The following is an 18,784-nucleotide window of genomic DNA, read 5'->3' on the forward strand; positions in this document are numbered from 1 at the left end:
TAGTGTCAGGTGCGAGGTTAACCAACCACGTGGGGAACAGGCTGAGCTGGATTCAAGTACGCTGCTTTTTTTTTAAAGCACTGTAGAAATCCAATCCATCGTCTTACCTGACTTCGATTTGACTCTGAAGAGACGCTCCTGAGGTCCCCAAATCCAGAGCACTCCCCGGAAAGCCAGGAGCCTGTCTGAGAAGCGGGGCCTTTTAAACGGGAAATACCTTCACCTCCCACTGTCTTCTCATCCGTGGATGATGCACGTGCCAGGGTTGTGGGGAACCCCCGTTACTCCTCCCTACAGTTCAGGGTGGAGTTCAACCACGACTGGTATTTGAAAGAAAAAGGGGCGATGTGTGTGGCTTTCCATCCTTCATAGGGAACGCGGTATAGACGCCAGAATGTGCATTTGTTCACTGAACAGATATTAGCAGAGCATCCTCTAGTGCTGTGAGACATTCTACGAGGTGCGGTGGACAGAAGTTTTAAATGCACATGCAATCTGTGAATGCATGTACTTAGATTCATCTTTGGCACCGTACGATGACTCCTGAGTCGTTATTTCTACCTGTCATCAAGACTGGGAACTGATGAACAAGATCAGCGCCAGTAAATGTCACACCAGAGCGGGCATTTCCCTTGCAGGAGCGTGCAACCCTGGTTTTATTTCGTCTCTCCCCCGTGTGTCCTCAAAGGCTGCGGATTTCATTATCGCAGGATTCCCATCCTCTACTTCATCCATCTTCTTGAAATCAAACTTGAACCAAAGCTTTTCAACAGCGAGGTTTATCATCGCCTCCTCTTCTTCCTTCTCTTTTCTTCTCCTTCCTCCCTTCCTTCCTTCCCTTCCTTTTTCTCAGGAGATCCTCTACTTAGCTGGCCTCAGACTTTCAATGCTCCTTCTTCAGACACTTGGAAGTGCTGATCACTAATTTTTTAATTATTATATAAATGCACAGCAGAGTCCTATCAGCTTTAAAGTATTTTAGTGAAGGTGGTTGTGAAACCAGCCACAATTCAGCCCTAGAACGCAACCATTGCTATAATTCTTCCCATCCTCACATATATTCTCCCAAACTGCCAGCCTTTTGGGTCTCATTTCCATCCAAATAGAATCTTACATATTTTTTTTTGCCCTTGGGCATTCTGGATAGCGATTCTCCTATTTACAAGTCAAGTGTAGCTGAGATGACAGGCAGCTATTACGATACACAGCTCTTGGTTTGTTGTGACAAGATCTCCCAGTTTTTCCCCCCTTCAAAACTGGACTTGAACTGTGATTCTCTAGGTTTCAAACTCCTGAGTAGGTAGCAGGTACAAGCCACTATTTCTGCCACTTAGTGTATTTTTGGAGCATGGGTAAGTAATACGGCACTTTGGTTTTTTTGAAACTGGAGAACCTGTTCTACTGCATGAATACATACTGTGCTTTATGTACATATATACACATGGTAGGCACACACCAACTGGGGTATTATATGTAATGCTGTTATAAACATTCATCGCAAGTGTTCATTTGGGTGTGGCTTACCACTTCTACACAAATACATGTGCAGAGAATTGTTGGGCTGTCTGTTAAAAGTACTTTTATCCTTCAGGAAACTATTGATTTGTTTCCTGAAGTGTCTACACCATTGTACATTTCCACCATTGTACATAAATGATGACATCGGTTTCCAAGCCTCCTTTCTCAGACAATTGGCAATTCTGATCCTTTTCTAAAATTATTATTATTATCACTGCAGTGATGGTGGACTGCTATCCTGTCATGGTTTCAATTTGTAATTACCTGAGAAATATTAGTAATGAATAATAATGAGTAGCATTTCTATGATTTGTTTACATGAGTAATTTACATATGAGGCATTTGCATATCACCTTAGGAGAAGTGTCCAATTACATCTTCTGCTCAATTTCTGGGTTTTTTTCCTTCTTAATTTTTAAAAATTGTTTTGTTGGGGCAGGGAACGTAGTTAGTGATACAGTCTTGCCTAGCATGGATGAATCCATAGCTTGACACCACAATTTAAAAATTAAAAAAAGTAAAAGTTTGTCTTCTTGGCTTGGAAAAAAATTCTTCCTGTATTCTAGACACAGCAGCCTTTTATCACATGGATGATTTTTGAACATTTTTCTCATTTTCCATTTTGAAGAGCAGAACCCTTTAAATGTAAGTCCAATTTATCTACTCTTTCGTTTATAATTAATTCTTCAGGGATAAACTACACCCTGGAAACAATGAAGTCTGTAGAAACCAACTCTTTAGATTCAGGTTTAAAAAAAACCTGATACTATAGATTTTTTTATTCTATAACATTGCCAGCTTCTTCTTTTAAAAAAAAATGTGTTTGTTTGCAAAATGCTTTTTGGAAACGCCAGCACTTTCCTGGATTAAATAAATCTCTCTTCTTGTTCCTCTCTGAAATGTGTGCGGCGTAGCTTGTCGGCTCCATCTGCTTCAGGAGCTGGGGTAGTCTGTGATCTGTGCATCTTCAGCCCAGAACGCTTCCGTTCTCAGTGCTCCATTTATCTGGGGGTCTAGAAGACCTTCAAAGTCGTGGCCAGTTCTCAAATAGCTCTAGATTTCTTTTGCCCACAAACAGGGTGTAGTTTATACAAAGGCATACATCTTCTCAAAATTCTGGGATAAGAAATGGCTTGTCTCCATCCTTCTATTACCTTCTCATTTCAAAGATTTCTTCGGTACATTTGTGTGTGTGTGTATGTGTGTGCGTGCACACATGTGCATGTCCATCCTTATACTGATAAAGCTTTTTCTTTTTCTTTTTTTCTCCTGAGAAAGGGTCTCTCTGACTCCGCCTCCTGAGCATGTTACCTGTGCAGATTTGATGACTATAGAATGTTGGGGTTAGGAACAGCTGTAGGGAAGAAAGTCACAAACTCTTGCTATTCTTCCACGATGATCTAGCAAAAAGAATGGTTTTCAAGCTGTTGTCTATACTGGGTCAATTTCCAGAGTCCTAAAATGATCGTTTTTGATGACTTTTTTTTTTCCAGGTTTGTACATGTGTTTTGTAAATGGGGTCATCGACTTATTTGGAACAACACAACCAGCAATTGTTCCCAAAGGGTTGATTAATAACACTGACACTGAATAGATGTGTCGGGTCTGTGTGAAATATAATAGAGCGTGTAATTACTCTATTGACAGTAATGCTGAAGGATTGGAAAGTCGGGCTGGGAAGGTGCTCAGCGGTAGAGCGCTCGCCCAGCATGCATGAAGCCCTGGGTTCAATTCCTCAGCACCACATACACAGAAAAAGCCAGAAGTGGTGCTATGGCTCAAGTGGTAGAGTGCTAGCCTTGAGCAAAAGAAGCTCAGGGACAGTACCAGGCGCTGAGTTCAAGCCCCAGGCCTGGGAAAAAGAAAAAAAAATTAATAATGCACACAGGTAAAGGTAAATGGAGAAGGAAAAGAAAATCAGGGAACAGATTGAGTCTTTCCAAACTTCATAGCTCACTAGATTTTTACCTCTTTGAACATAATCCTTAACCTGGGAGATGAAACTATTTTGTACACAGTTAACCAGCAGACCCCACGGGAACCATTTAGAAGAGGACCATTTAGAAGAGGCCACTGCCACGGTAATTTTCCTCCTCCTCATATAACTTCGCAGCAAAGGGCTCTGTGTCTTTTTGAGGCTGGTGTACCTTAGCTCTCTCAGCCCTCCTTTCTTTCCTCCTCCTCCTTCATTCCTGTTTGTCACCATGGGGACAGCGGAATTCTAGCCAGTGAACCCCCCTGTGTAATTATTGTCTTCTCCTATTATCTACAGTCCCAGAGGCAGGATCTGTCTGCCTATCTGCCTATCTATCTGTTATCAAAAGTAATCAGACCGGGCCTGGGCACTCTCTTAAGTGTTTGTTGCTCAAGGCTAGAGCTCTACCACGTAAGTCACAATTTCACTCCCACTGTTTTGGTAGTTCATTGGAGCTAAAGAGTCACACAGTTTTCTGCCCAGGAATGGCTTGGAACTTCAATCCTCAGATCTCAGCATCCTGAGGAGCAAAAACCCCAAGGGTTGAAGTCACCAGCACTTGGCTCTAGAGTATTTTAATATCTTCAGGGCTTAAAAAAATACATTAGTATTTAAAATATCAGGGTTGTTTTGAAGTACTGGTACTTTAATATTTTCATTTTGTAAGTGGATGGAGTGGTGATCCGGAGATAAGATGTTCCTGACTTAACTGCACAGGGTTAAGACTTAGTGTAAAGCCAGGCATTAAAATCAGGCTCACTGTCCCCAATGCCCATGCCTTTTATAGTACATCGAATCACATAGAAAGGAGAGACAAATGGCAGTAGCCCATTCTTAAACACTGGTGCAGGGCCACCTCCCAAGCCATAATCCTGCTTCTGCTAGAGATCTCTAGTTAAAATAATCATGCTCCTATTTGGAAAATTGAAAATCAAGAGGATGAACAGGGTGCCAGGACACTCTCTCTCTCTCTCTCAGAGGGAAGGAGGCTGGCTTAGCAAACCATGCACGGGGCACGAGTCTCCAAGAAGCACTGGGGGTCTCTCCCCGTGACTTACCCTGTAGCTGACATCCTCCACGAGACCAGGGGCCCCCACGGCGCAGCCCGCCTGCCACAGTGTCTCCTTCACACTGCACCCGTAGAGAAACACGTTCTTCCGCTGGGAGTGGCCGTGGAAATCACAGAAGACCTGCAGCCGCCACACGGCAGGAAGAGAACAAACAAACGCGTCCACATCACTCCTGTGCAATGCCACACTTCTCGGGCCGGTGCTGTTAACTCTGAGGCTGCCAGGTGGGGCACACTCGGGTGACGGGGAGGAAGCACCGTACCCCTGGAATTAGCAGGGCAGGGGTGTGAAACTCGGGGTGCTGAACGTCAAGAAGACCCCCTTTTGAGAAACGTCCCGGTGCCTGAGAAGAACGCAGGGTCAGAGCTGGGAGAGGAACCAGCAACAAAGGCACTTAAAAATATAAATGACAGTGTTAAATAATGTACACAGTCAATAGGAGAGATCTATTTTAAAGCGATGAGTTAAACACACACACACACACACACACACACACACAAAGCGGAGTTAATAAATCACTGTAATGCTCCTCCAGCTTCAAATGCAGCCACTGAGTCCCTATTACAGCTCAAGGGCTGCCCCGGAGAAAGTTGATTCTTTGTTCTTGCTTGCTGTAGATCAGGTGTGACTTTCTCCTGCCTGGCTGCACTCTCAGATCTCAGCTAAAGGAGAAGCCCTAATTTGGGACCTGCTATTTTTGTAGCAGAGGGGGGAAAAAAAATTAGTCAGAGGTTTTGATTCACGCGCTGACTATTACAGCTTTTGCTGAAGCAAAGCCAATGTCTTCTCTCTGCCCACGACCCACTCATCAAAGGAAAGTCACCTTGTTCACGGCTCAGGGAGGTAAATTCCTTTTATATGTTTGTTCTGCGAGCCACATGGCGAGGGACGGGGATGTGAAATCCCATTCCTACCAAGACAGATGTCAATAATGAAGATAAGGGAAAAAAAAAATTTAATCCATGTCCAGTGACTCTCACACGGAACTCTGCACCGCGCCACCTAGAGACAGAACGTGTCTCTCTTCACCCTGGAACTCAGCCGAGCCAGAGGACATCTTTGTGTATGAAGAACCCACAGGTACGTGAACAAACAGACCCGAGGAAAAGAAAACAAAAAGCAGCAACTAAGGGAAAAGTAAAAAACCAACACCTCTTGTTTCCATTTCCTGGAGTTCCTTTTGATAAATATTACTTTATAGGATCAGACGCGCCCTGGTGCTCCTGAGCGCATCCTCCTTTAGTCTGTGTGAATGCCTGGAGACCTGGTATAATTTATCATGTCCCGGTGTATTCTTTCGTTATACCATCCGGTGTGCTTACGTGGAGATTTAGAGGCACATTCTAGCTAACCACAAATGAGGGAAAACACGCAACCTGTGTTTCTCTGGGCCTGGCTTACTTCATTTAATGTGATTCTCTCCTCCCCCAAGTCTTTTATTTCCTTACAAATGGTTCAACGATATCAGTCTTTCTGATGGATGAGTATAATCCCATCGGGAGGGTTAAGAGGAGGCACAGAATGGGAGGGACTAAGCAGGCAGCAGTTGATCTCACTGGACACTATCGAAAATGAACTCTACAGCCTGTGGGTGGGGATGGGACAGGAAAAACTGGGAGAGAACAAGGGAAGGGGTGACACTGTTCACAAAGAACTATACTCTGCCTGACTTACGTAACTAGCCCCTCTGGACAATGCTTTTATCATAATTAAGATGCATGAAGGAAAAAAGAAAGAAAGGATGGAGAGGCACAAGACAGGCAGAGGCTTCTAAAGCGCTTGCCCCTAGATTTGCTCTCCTGCTTTCTCTAGGAATCAGCATAGGCTTGTCTGCTGGAGGAGGGAGCCACACCACAAGGTCAACCACCAGACAGGTGGACAGATCCTGTCTTAAGACTATCCGTCCCTAACCTACCTGCTCCAACTGGAGGAACGATCCCATCCACACAGACCATGTTCGAATCAGAATCGTCATGAAGGATGTGTCATTTGTGTTAAAGCCGCTAAGTGTGGGGGGGTCATCGTTAGCCAGCCAGAGCTGAATGCTACATTCATCTGTCCAGTTCGTCTATACAGCTCCCTCCATTCGACACGCAAAATGCGCAAACGAAAGAAGTTGCATCACGCCTCCTCTCCCACCGCCACACTCCCGTCTAAGATCCTGTTAGTGTTTCTGTATTCTGTGTGTGCCTCCTTCCAGTCCCTGATTGGAGAGAGATGCTTTTGTTCGGTTCTCCCAGACAACCTCACTGAACTCAAGGATGCAGGATTCCTACTCCTCACTCGTGTTTGGAAGGGGGAGGTGGACTGCGCAGTCACTCGTCCAGTTCTGAAGTGGTAGCAGATGGACTCCCTAAGTCCCTTCATCCGAAGGGCTCAGGTCAATTGGTTGACTGGGGCCAGGCTCCCAGACCTTAGAAGCTCTTCCACTGAAGATCTTTCCTCCATCTTGGGAGATGTTTATTTCCTTTCCCTTCTTGGCCACATATGAAAATAGCACTGGAGAATCTAAGGGACTTCAAAGCCAAGAATCTATCTTTTTTTTTTTTTTCTCATGCTTGATGTGGAAGTGTCGGGTTGGCAAAAGTCACTGTCTCTTGAATCAACCCACTGGGAAGATGCTAGAAATAAAAACACATGATGGTTAGGGGAAAAGAGGGGGGAGTGTTTTTTTTTTAGGTTTTAATTTTAGATGAATTCAGCTGGAGAAAAGAACTGTTGTTGTTATTATTATATTATTATTATTTTCCCCCAGGATCCTTCCAGACCCTGAAAGCCGAGGTAAATGACAAATGCCAGGCCTGTTCACCTGTGACACGGAACACAGCCATGCCCTAGGAGATCTCCTGGGCTCTGAGGACTCGGGATAGAGGAGATGGAGACATTGTTCTACTCGCTGCTCAGATGACATCCTCCAAAATAAAAGCCTGTTACTTATCAGAGACATGTGTTCCTCCAAATTGCAGGGGGCAATTAGAAGACAGTGGAGGAAGCTTTCCTCTTTTCCTTTTCTGGAAGATTGAATACTGACATTTTCTTCAGTATAATTTTAGGCTAGAGTAGAAAGCAGTAATCCCCTCCCCCCACCGAGTCTAGGTACTGTGTATCTGCAGGGTTAATTAATCAATAGGCCTGTCTTGCTCACTTGTCAATTGATCTGTCATCTATCTACTGGATGCCTGTTATGTGGCCGGAGAAATAAACGTTTGAATGTAACAGAGTGTCTCCTTCCATGGTGGCACTAATAATACCAGGAATTCATTGATGACAGACTTAGACACCCCTGACTAAAAAGTGTCTTTAAATATATCCTGTAATCCACACAATTATGCCACCATGTGCTAAAAATCCACATGCATTGTATTACTTAGTAAATATAATAAAGAGTACAATGAGGAGGTAGATGGTATCCAAGGTCCTCGTTTTATAGCTGAGAACCCTCAGCTTCGGATAAAACTCAGCTCCTAGGAAGTGCATGCGCACCTGCGTGAACCCTGCTTTGCCCTCGTTTGGAGATGACGTTTTTCATTTCGGCATTGGTTTATCCAGAGATATTTGGGGAAAATGATCTTATAAGCTACCAGGTCACCATGCTGCAATCATAGGTTTCCCCGAGACGGGAATGGAGGCGCCCTGGGTCCTCTCAGAGGTGGCATCTGGAATGGTACCTGGGACAAGGATGCACACCACACAGCAGCCTGGCCATCACCCGAGGCCGAGTCTCACCAAGCGAATGGGAAGCGGAGAAGACTGAGGTTGGCCTCTGAGACTGACAGTAATTCCAGAGCCCAGGGCCAGAGGAGAGCGGATGGGACCTAGGTGCAGAAGGGCCCCCCGGGCAGGCGGCTCTATCCCCTCACAGCCCATGGCAGGCCCATCGGGCATTTCTGGAAGGCAGTGACAAAGCTTTTGGAGCATTTGAGAAAGGAAGAGAAACCTGATGAGATCATTTGGTCAGGGGTATCACAAACTCCTAAGGAAATACTCCGCGTGGTACACCAGTGCATACACATGCATCGGCTGAAACGCAGTAGATTCATGGGAGAATTCTGATAGGAAGCCAAAGTCCAAGTTGGGCAAAATATAATACCAGGAAGCAGATGGACCATAAAGGTCAGGTGGAATCAAGGGGGGAGGGGTGGACGAACAAAGAGGAGAAGATGGACAGACGTAGCTAAGAAGCCAACGCATATCCTACAACATTAAGAAGAGGGAGGGGAGAGGAGGAAGGGCTGAGAATTTCAAAAGGGGTGACATCGATCAAGAGATGGTGCACTCATAAGCTGCTGATAAATGGCAACCCCTTTGTACAACTACTTAAAGAGAATAATAAACGTTTCTAAAAAGAATGGATCGGGGAAATATACGCATGTATGGAAATACCACAACAAAACTCCTTTGTACAAATTCACGTACAAATGAACAGTCGTGTGTTTAAAATAAATGGGTCCGAGCGACCAAGCCCAGACAAGAGCCACAAGCCTCAGGTGGAAGAACACGGAGAATGAACGGTGTGAGAGAGAGAGGACGGAAAATCCACGCAAGCTTGCAGACTGAACGGACGTGGAGCGCCGGCGAAGATGTTCAGGATAATATCTGAGTTCGGGAGCTCAGTCAATAAGACAATGATTGGGCTCCTCCCTGGGGCAAGGGAACTCAGGGAGAGACGCCCATCTGGAAGGTTCTAGGGCATCTCATTTAGTTTGGTTGGAGCTCCGGTGCTGCGTGTGGGACTTCAGATCCCTGCTAACCCAATTCCCCTCTTCACCTCCTGGCATGTTTTCTCTCTAGCCAAGGGTCTTGTCTGGTGTGGGTCGGATGATGAGCTTACAACCCAGCTCTCGAGGCCTCTCCTGAGAAGCTTTTCCCAGGGAATGCTTGTCTCAGCTAAACTGGGAGACTAATTGGATGCACGCGAACGTGAGGTCTTCCGTTTCCCACTGGGCGATGGGGCTGATGGGAGCCGCATTCCTATGCTCCTCCCCTCCACCCTTCCTCTGTCTCCCCACGGTCCTTCTTTCCAGTTCCTCTGCATGTTAATTGGGGGTCCCTGTTCATAGAGGTTACCCCTATTTCAAAACACACCTCCCCGAGCCCTTCCCTGGCTTCCCACAGCTCACTATCGCTGCCTGTGTTTACTGTTCTGTTTGCTCGCTTTGAGCTGCCGCGTTTTTCCAATCCTGACATCTGCATCTCGCTCTTCGATTCCAGCAGGGAGGCCACTGCATTATTTATTCCATTGCCACAGGAAAATGAAGGCGGCGAAGCTGAAGTGTGTGTGTGTGGGGGTGAGGATGGGATTGGGAGAAAATGCGATGAGAAACCCCCAGAGCAGGACACTTCTAACGAAACCCTCACCCCAAGGCTCACGGACGCCCTGGGGACTTGGCGCCTGGGCAACGCTGTGCAGACAGCATTCTGCCCCTGTTCCTGCAACCTGGTGGGTGTCTCTGTGAGGGAGGTGCTGGCAAAGTGTGCTGTGCCCTCCACGGCCCAAGTGTACGAGAACGCATGTCCCAGTTATTTTATTCATAGCCAGAGCTCCTCCCACCCCTCTGCAATTGTTCCAGAACATTCCCCCCCCACCCCACACACATACCACACACACATATACAAAATCTATGCCTACTTAGGTCAGTTTACATAAAATAGTGTCGTGTTTACATGTAAATGTATGCCCCATCCCCCGGGATGCTTTGCATCTCTTTGGATTACTTTTCATGCCTCATACCATGGGACCGTTAATAAATATTCTATTATGTCATACCACATGTTGTTTAGGGAATCGTTATCAAGAAGAGAAAACATGTTCTGTTCCCTTTGCAAAGTCTGGACCAGCTGTAAGTCTTTGGATCTGCATTTGGAACCAGGGATGGAGGAGCTGCTTATTGTACCTGATGAGGTGGTATCTCACCTGGATGATCAGCACCTTCTCTCTCTCTCTCTCTCTCTCTCACACACACACACACACACACACACACACACACGTACGCACGCGTACACCATGGTAACCATGGGAGATATGGGCTCTCCTCTATTAGAACCCATAAATATCAATGCAGAACTGGAAACTGCTGGCTCACATCTATAATCTTCACTAATCATGAGGCTGAGATCTGAGGATCTCAGATCTTGGATTTCCAGGTCAAGAAAGTCTATGAGAGTTTCATCTTTAATTAACCACCAAAAGAAAAAGAAAAAGCCGGAAGTGGAGCCGTGGCTCCAAATGGTAGAATGATGGCCTTGAGTAAAACATGCTTGAGTCCAAGCCCTAGTCTAGCCCAAAAACAAAAAGAACCTTACTGCCTAAGTCATTCTTTATACATCTATGACCCACTAAGTCATCATAGCTAAGGCCTGATGTTTATTTCAATGTCTCCTCTATGCAGCTATCTATAATTTTATAGACATCCATAACCTGAAAGGGATTTTTTTTAATTTTGGGTATTTTTGTTCAGAGTGAGCCAGCATCTGCCATGGTTCCAACACAGCCTTAAGACAGAGGCTTTCCTTTACAGGCAACCTTTGGGCCCCTCCAATATTTAATCTGGGGTGAAAACTCACACCTCGAATTCAGCACAACGCACCAATAACCAACAGTTTATGACACCGCCCGTTAGATGCAATGAAATGCAACAGGAGAGCTTTGCTCCTGGTGTTATGTATCGGAATGCCCTACTTTCCAAAAAGAAAAAAAAACAACAGCAACATTAAGAGCCCATGCAAATTCACACACACACACACACACACACACACACACACACACACACACACACACAACCCCACAGTGGAATACATGAGTTTGTTTTGTATTTACTATGCTCTGGTAACTCATTATCATTTTAATGCCTGTTCTTCATTTGAATTTCTGAGACATGCCACTCACGGAGCTAAGATTTTTTTTTTAATGCCCGGATGTTCTCAATAAAAGGAAAAGAAAAAGAAAAAGAAACCTTCTCGGATGACATCCGATTTCTACTAGGGAGAAAGGAAGTTAAACCACCTCTGCCCTTCGCTACTCATTAGAAAGCAAAATGTCACCTGTCCCAGCTTTGATCGGCTCCAAACGTTTTTGAAAGTGAGATATTTGGAGACACGATCGATTGGGACAGAAGGGGCAGTCCTGCTCCTGGGGTGGGGTTTCCACCGTGCACGGTGCCTGACCGGCCGTGGGCTTAATTAATCCCCCAAAAAGGGAACGGTCGTACTCGCAGGGAGCTACTGGCAGGTGCCACGGGTGTTACAAACGGTTCCCCCACCCCCACCCCGCACTTCCAGACGTACGAGGGAGAGAAGCAGCCCGCTGCCATCTGTAGACACAGAATGATTGACAAGTGTCAATCATTAGCCACGGAGTCACTCAATCAGTAGAGGTCTTGATCTATCCATGTTGCATACCTGTCCGGCCCCATGGATTGCTGGGACTGGACTTCTCTCTCTATTGGAAGGTAGGGCTGAGCCTAGTCTTTCTGAATTCCCTGGGTTAAACCCTACGGGTTCGTGAATATCAAATATTTTAACTAACCTAGAAAGTTCCCTCATGACCCCTATTATCTATTCTCCTTCCCCAGAAGCAAACATTGTTCAAATTTCTATCTTTGCCAATTTTACTGAACCTGAAGTGTACGTTAATAAAACAGAGTGTTGTAGTCTTTCGTGTCTGATTTCTTTCAACTTGACATACTTGTTCTGAAGTTCATGTGTGTTATTAAATGAATCAGGAACTCATGGTTTTGGGTTTTATCTTTTGGGGGTTTTATTTTGCTTACAGAGTAATACTCCAATGTATGTTTATGTTAAAAGTTTTCTGTGCCTATGTGTTAGGTCTCTCATCTATACTCTCTATCACAGAAGGCAGATATCCTTTGTACAACTAAAGAGAATGAAAGAGACAGAGAAAGAGAAGGAAGGGAGGAAGGGAGGGAGGAAGGGAGGAAGGAAAGAAGGAAGGAAGGGAGGGAGGGAGGGAGGGAGGGAAAGAAGGGAGGAAGGAAGGAAGGTCAAGAAAATGGGAAAGTGCACTAAGAACACCTATGGGATCTCAGGTGCATCTGTTTCCTTTCCTTTCCCTATGCAGGATCCTAGGCATAGATAAACTCACTGCCTCTCCAATTTCACAAGAAAAAGAAAACCCAAGAAGCCATTGTGGCACCAGCAGCTTCTCTGAGGAAAGATTTACTTGCTTTGCTAAAATAAAAATTGTGGGAAATTCTGCAGCCCTTCCATCCCCCTGGAGAGAGAGAAAAAAATAACGCTTCATTTGTGTTCCAACAAAACCACAAGAGCCTTTGTTACAGATTTCACTGTGTTGTATCATACCAGTTTCTTTGAAGAACTGACTTCACTTTCTAACAAAATAAACTATGGGTTCCTCGATGAAAAGGAAAGTCTTTTTAAAAACGTCGGTCTTATGTCTTTGGCACTGAAGCAGGGATTGCATCCGCATGGCATAAATGAATGGGCCAAAGGATGATTCTCCAGATGACAGGGGAGATGGGGAGATGGATGGGTGGCTGGATGGACAGATGGATGCATGGACAAAATAAGAGAGGGGTAGACAGAGAGGTAGATGGCTAAGTGGATGGATGGATGATGGATGTATGAAAAGATGGATGGATGGATGGATGGATGGATGCAAGGATGGGTATGTAGAAAGGGAAATGGATGGAACCATTGTGAATATTGCCTATAAATTGAACAACTTTTTATTTTTTTAAGCAACTCCCAGTAGTCTTGAGGTACTGCTATGTTCAACCATCCCATATTCTCATTGGTCCTGATGGTTCCTTTGAATCCATTTCCCTATGGGCAAATGTCCACACAGCATACACAAAAGACGCCACCTACCCTAGTCACCATAAGGTGGTTTCTCCATCCCTCAGAAGACATTTGCATAAGAGCCAGAGATTGGGCAGAGCTGCCATTCATCTCGAACCATATAGCCCGGGAGTCTATCTGGACACGTGGGGCCAATTCCCAGGGCAGAATCGGCCCACGTGCAGCGTGAGTGACTCCGCTTGTGTTCTCAGAAAGTTGTGGTTTAAATACCGCCTCGCAGGTGAGCAAAACCGTGGTGCGCGGCCCATTAGAGAGCTTTGCAGCACTGCGAGTCACATTTAGCACTCAGCTGTTCCTCACCCACCTCTCAGATGGTCCCAGCAGGAAACACGTCTGTGGCTGTCATGTTTATAGCTAATTAATGTTTATTTATATTTTTAAACAAGCCTTTCACCTGTCACGCTTGAAAATAAATGTTCTGTTCTTCAATTAGAGACTGTCAGAGCAGAAAGAAATCCTGCTTTGTTGTGGGTTTAATGCCCCTGTGTGTGTGTGTGTGTGTGTGTGTGTGTGTGTGTGTGTGTGTGAATGTGCACAAGACAGAGAGATCTTTCCTTTAGATCTGTCTCCTCCTGCAGGCTAATGGCTTCCACTCAGGCAGACAGCCTTTCTCCAAGTTTCAGCCATGAGGCAGGTGCCAGGCTTCTGGAGGGCTGGCAGCAGAGACTATGGTGTTTCCTGGGTTGAAGATAAAGGGGTGGACCCAGCCCTAGTCTCTGTTTTACCCAGTGTGGAACCGGAGTTCTCCGCTATCGAGAGCTGGCTCAGCAAGTCTGGGATATTAGAAAGCTTTGCCCTTCTTCCGGCCTCTGGGAGGTGAACTGTCAGCCCCTGGCACGCTTCCCTGGATAACATCTTTCTCTGGCTAAGCACTCAGGCCACTGCGGGCGACTGGCGCTCACCGCCCGTGTGGGATGGTCCCAAGGTTGCCAGTTTGACCCCCTGGGGGAGTCCGACTCCCTGGTCCTGGTGCCCGCTCCGTGTGCCCTGGAACTCCGCAGTGCTGACCGCCCTCCCTACGCCCGCCCTCTTCCTGCAATAAGCTGCAAGTGTGTACCTCACGTCTATCCGCATCCCGTGCGTCCTGGAGAAACTGCGGGCCTCCAGGTTGGTTTAGAACCCCCAACCCCCTCTTGGAGAAGGAAGGAAGGAGGGTTAGGTCGCAGGGTATGAACGCGCTGAATCCCAACGCCTTTTGGACTGGCCAACCTGAGAGCACTCCTTTCTTAGGGGATTTAAACGGAGCCTGTGTGACGGACGCGTTGCAGCAGTCCTTGGATGGGCCTGCTCCCTCTCGGGTCACAAAGCTGATGCTTCAAAATACTCCACCTGGGGCTCCCCCCTTGACCAGAGTGCGACCTGCCTCCTGGAAGGCAGGAGGAGGCAGGCAAGGGCTGGGGAGGGAAGGAAGGGACTCACCACGGGCCTGCGGCCGATGCTCGTCAGGTAGTACAGGAGTCCTTTGGCGTGGTAAACCGTCGGCTGGAGGTGCGCGCGGGGAGAGAGCCACTGCCGGTTCAGGTCCTCCCCTCTCAGCGAGCACCTGTGGCTGCGGGAACAAAAGAGTAAGCAAATCAACCCAGGCGTGGGAGGAAATCGCTTGAGCCAAGAACACTGGGCGAGACCGAAACCAACGAACGACTCCAACTGTCCCTCTAAGTCCTGCCCAGCTGGCCCAGGACGCTGCGGAAACCAGGCCAGACTGCGTACCGATGGGGTTGGCAGTTAAGATCAAGTCCTCCCCACAATGGGTCCAGCCACCGAGAACACACAAGGCGCTTCTCCGTTCCACCAATACAGCAAGCTGAGCTCAGAGAGCGCGGGCGTGGCTCTGACCTATGGTATAACCAGCTGGCCCAGTAGCTGTGCGTGGTGGGTTATTACCGCCACCCAGGGCGGAGACTCCGTCTCAGGAATGTCCCAGTGACTCGCGGTCACATGACTCCAGGCTCCCACCCAGGCCTGTTGGCCTTGAACCTTCCAGAGCCTTCCATCCCTTGTGAATTGCTTCTTTTCCTGCCATGGGGGGTGGTGGTGACGGCACCCAGGCCCTGATTTCAAGTCCTAGCATTGGTAAAACACATGTGTGCGTACACACGTGTGTACACACATGTACACACACATATTGTGGCTTGAGAAAGGGTCAGCGTTGTTCATCATCCTATTTTGATTCCTTTGTTCTTTTCTTCCTTTCTGTGTTTCTCTCTCTCCTTTTTTGCTCTTGTCAGTGGCAATGGTGGCTTGATCTCTGGACACAGGAATGACTGCTTCTGCCCGGAAGCCAAGGAGGGAGGTACAATGGGACGCAGACCCCTCAGGCCAGCGGGATTAAGTGAGCGCATCTGCGGTGCTTCACGTCCTTTTCTTTTCTCCCATCAAGATGCTTTCCAGGCAAAATGTCAGAGTTTCGGGATGCTTGGCAACCGTTCCATGATTCTCCGTGCCTCGACCTGGATTTTCATCAGGACTGGGGATATATTTACGTTTTCTTTATAACTGCGGTGAAATTAGTCAAGGTCCTTCAAAATAAATAAATAACTAAACATTCCCGCCTATGCAGATGAAGCTCCGAGCGCCCTGTGGGACCGGCGGCCCACCATCCCGCCAGGCCTGCCTTTCCTTCCTCCCCGGAGACTAACTTCCGGGGGCCGTCAGCACCTGCGTGGGAAAGGCCCACACCGCAGGAACGGAACTCGAGGTCACAGTTCCTCAAAAGAGCAGAAAAGAAAATAGAAAAGCAAGTATTTTTCCTGTGGCCACCAGAAAAGCCTGAGATTTGAGATTTCATTCAGACGACCGAGTTCCACGGCCCCAGCTCAGGCCCAGGTATGAGATTTGGAAGTCAATATTCTAAGATTAAAAAGCAAGTAGATACACTAACCTGGTGCGCTCTCTCTCTCTCTCTCTCTCTCTCTCTCTCACACACACACACACACACGTATCCAGCATTTTGAGACACAGGGTCTTCATGCATCCCAGGCTGCCTTCACACTTGCCCCAGAGCATGAATCTGTCCTTGTCTTGTGATGTTAGGATCCTCCGGCCTCTGCCACTGGAGGGCCGAGATGACAGGGTTGTACCGCCGTGCCCCGGGGCTTCTGGGATCATGTGGGGCTCCAAGGAGACAGTCTCCCCCACAGACCTCCATGGAGAAACACTACACAGCCCCATCTCCCTCTCTGCGTCCGTCACTGTCTCTCCCGTGACTTCCACGCCGGCGTCTGGGCCCTACCTCGTCTTCGCCACCCTCTGAAACACTCAGGAATGCGCAGCCCAGCCCCGACGCTGCCCGCCATTTCCTCAGCTCATCCGAGTCTTTCTCCTTGGGAAGAATAAACCAGGCTTACAGGCGAGTAGAAAGGAAGAGATGGGAACGTTGGCTAGGGACCCCAGAGAAGAGGGCTGCGGTCAACTTGATCCAAGCCGCCCCCTTCAGGATAGAACAGGCGAAGGATGGGTCCAGGAGACCCACATGAAGGAATCACCAATAGAAATTGCTGACCAGAACATAGACTATGAAACAATGCCAGGGAAAGACCTCTAAGAGGAGCCAAGCACAGAGCCCCGGAGGGTCCGGCGAGAGAAATAGAGAAATTCAGGAAGGCCGCTAGGTGGGGGGAAACGGTCATTTGATTATTTGCGCTAGGGGAAATGACCGTTTATGTGGGTGAGGGAAGGCCCTACATGGGTGCATTCGAACTCGGGGCTCTGTGTGGCTGTGATTTTGGGGTACGTCCACGTGCACCCATGGCTTTGCCATGACACACAATGATAACACGTACTACCCCTCACCAGAGAGCTTTCTGTCTTAAATCAGATCCATTTGCCTCCCATCTCCAAATCCATTTGGTGTTTTGTGTTCGTAGTACCCGCGGTCTGGGCCGCCGTGCTTCCAGGGGGATTCGTGTTAAGCATCTGAAGATGAGACGCGCCTGGGCTTTTTATCTGCTGTAGCGTTTCTGTGAGGACAGAGGCCGCTCCCCCACTGAGAAGAGAATGAGCAGCCTGCGCTTTGTCCTTCCAAGAGAGCCCGAAGTCCCGCCTTGCTTTGAAGAACAATGCTGTGGTGATCAGGCCTGGAAACTGCAAACTTGCAGGGGAAAGAAAACATGATGTCCTCCTCTTTCTTCGTGTTGCAGGTGAATCCATTTGATCCCACCAGGCCTCCATTATCAGGGTTCACGTTAAATAGTTCTATGGTGTGGTGCTCGATGCCGGCCTCCCAGATGTCCTGATCATCTGGAAATGAGACGGTTCAGCCAAGAGCCTCTCGAATCCAGATAAACCACCAGCGAGTGCAGACCTCTCCATCACCCTGTCCAGATCCTGGATTCTAGGAGAATCCAGAGCTGCGATCCCGGATCGGTATTGGACTTCATTGTTCAGATCTGCCTTGAAAAGTTCCTAGAGGAGACCTGTGTAATCTGGAGGATCCCAGACCCCTTCCTTGTCTGTCTACACCTGATGGCTTCACATGCACACCAGGCATCTGCTCTTTATTAGCAAGCGCTTGCAGCCTAAGTCGAAAAAGTCCCTAACCTTTAATACTCAAATTTTTCTTGGAGAAAGAGGCAGAGAGAAAGAGAGGGAAAGAGAGAGGGAGGGAGGGAGGGAAAGAAGGGAGGAAGGAAGGAAGGTCAAGAAAATGGGAAAGTGCACTAAGAACACCTATGGGATCTCAGGTGCATCTGTTTCCTTTCCTTTCCCTATGCAGGATCCTAGGCATAGATAAACTCACTGCCTCTCCAATTTCACAAGAAAAAGAAAACCCAAGAAGCCATTGTGGCACCAGCAGCTTCTCTGAGGAAAGATTTACTTGCTTTGCTAAAATAAAAATTGTGGGAAATTCTGCAGCCCTTCCATCCCCCTGGAGAGAGAGAAAAAAATAACGCTTCATTTGTGTTCCAACAAAACCACAAGAGCCTTTGTTACAGATTTCACTGTGTTGTATCATACCAGTTTCTTTGAAGAACTGACTTCACTTTCTAACAAAATAAACTATGGGTTCCTCGATGAAAAGGAAAGTCTTTTTAAAAACGTCGGTCTTATGTCTTTGGCACTGAAGCAGGGATTGCATCCGCATGGCATAAATGAATGGGCCAAAGGATGATTCTCCAGATGACAGGGGAGATGGGGAGATGGATGGGTGGCTGGATGGACAGATGGATGCATGGACAAAATAAGAGAGGGGTAGACAGAGAGGTAGATGGCTAAGTGGATGGATGGATGATGGATGTATGAAAAGATGGATGGATGGATGGATGGATGGATGCAAGGATGGGTATGTAGAAAGGGAAATGGATGGAACCATTGTGAATATTGCCTATAAATTGAACAACTTTTTATTTTTTTAAGCAACTCCCAGTAGTCTTGAGGTACTGCT

General features: G+C 47.2%; 1 protein-coding gene across 1 annotated transcript in view; it reads right to left on the reverse strand.

The window, feature by feature from the left end:
- Window positions 1-18,784, reverse strand: part of Agbl1 (ATP/GTP binding protein-like 1) — a 361,783-nt gene that overhangs the window by 155,241 nt on the left and 187,758 nt on the right. The window contains exons 18-19 of the mRNA XM_013011882.1: window positions 14,821-14,950; window positions 4,552-4,683 (exon numbers count right to left, since the gene is read on the reverse strand). Coding sequence (XP_012867336.1) covers window positions 4,552-4,683; window positions 14,821-14,950 — 262 coding nt within the window. The remainder of the gene's footprint in view (window positions 1-4,551; window positions 4,684-14,820; window positions 14,951-18,784) is intronic.

Source organism: Dipodomys ordii, unplaced genomic scaffold, assembly GCF_000151885.1.
Source record: "Dipodomys ordii isolate 6190 unplaced genomic scaffold, Dord_2.0 Scaffold15, whole genome shotgun sequence".
In the NCBI taxonomy this organism is placed as follows: domain Eukaryota; kingdom Metazoa; phylum Chordata; class Mammalia; order Rodentia; family Heteromyidae; genus Dipodomys; species Dipodomys ordii.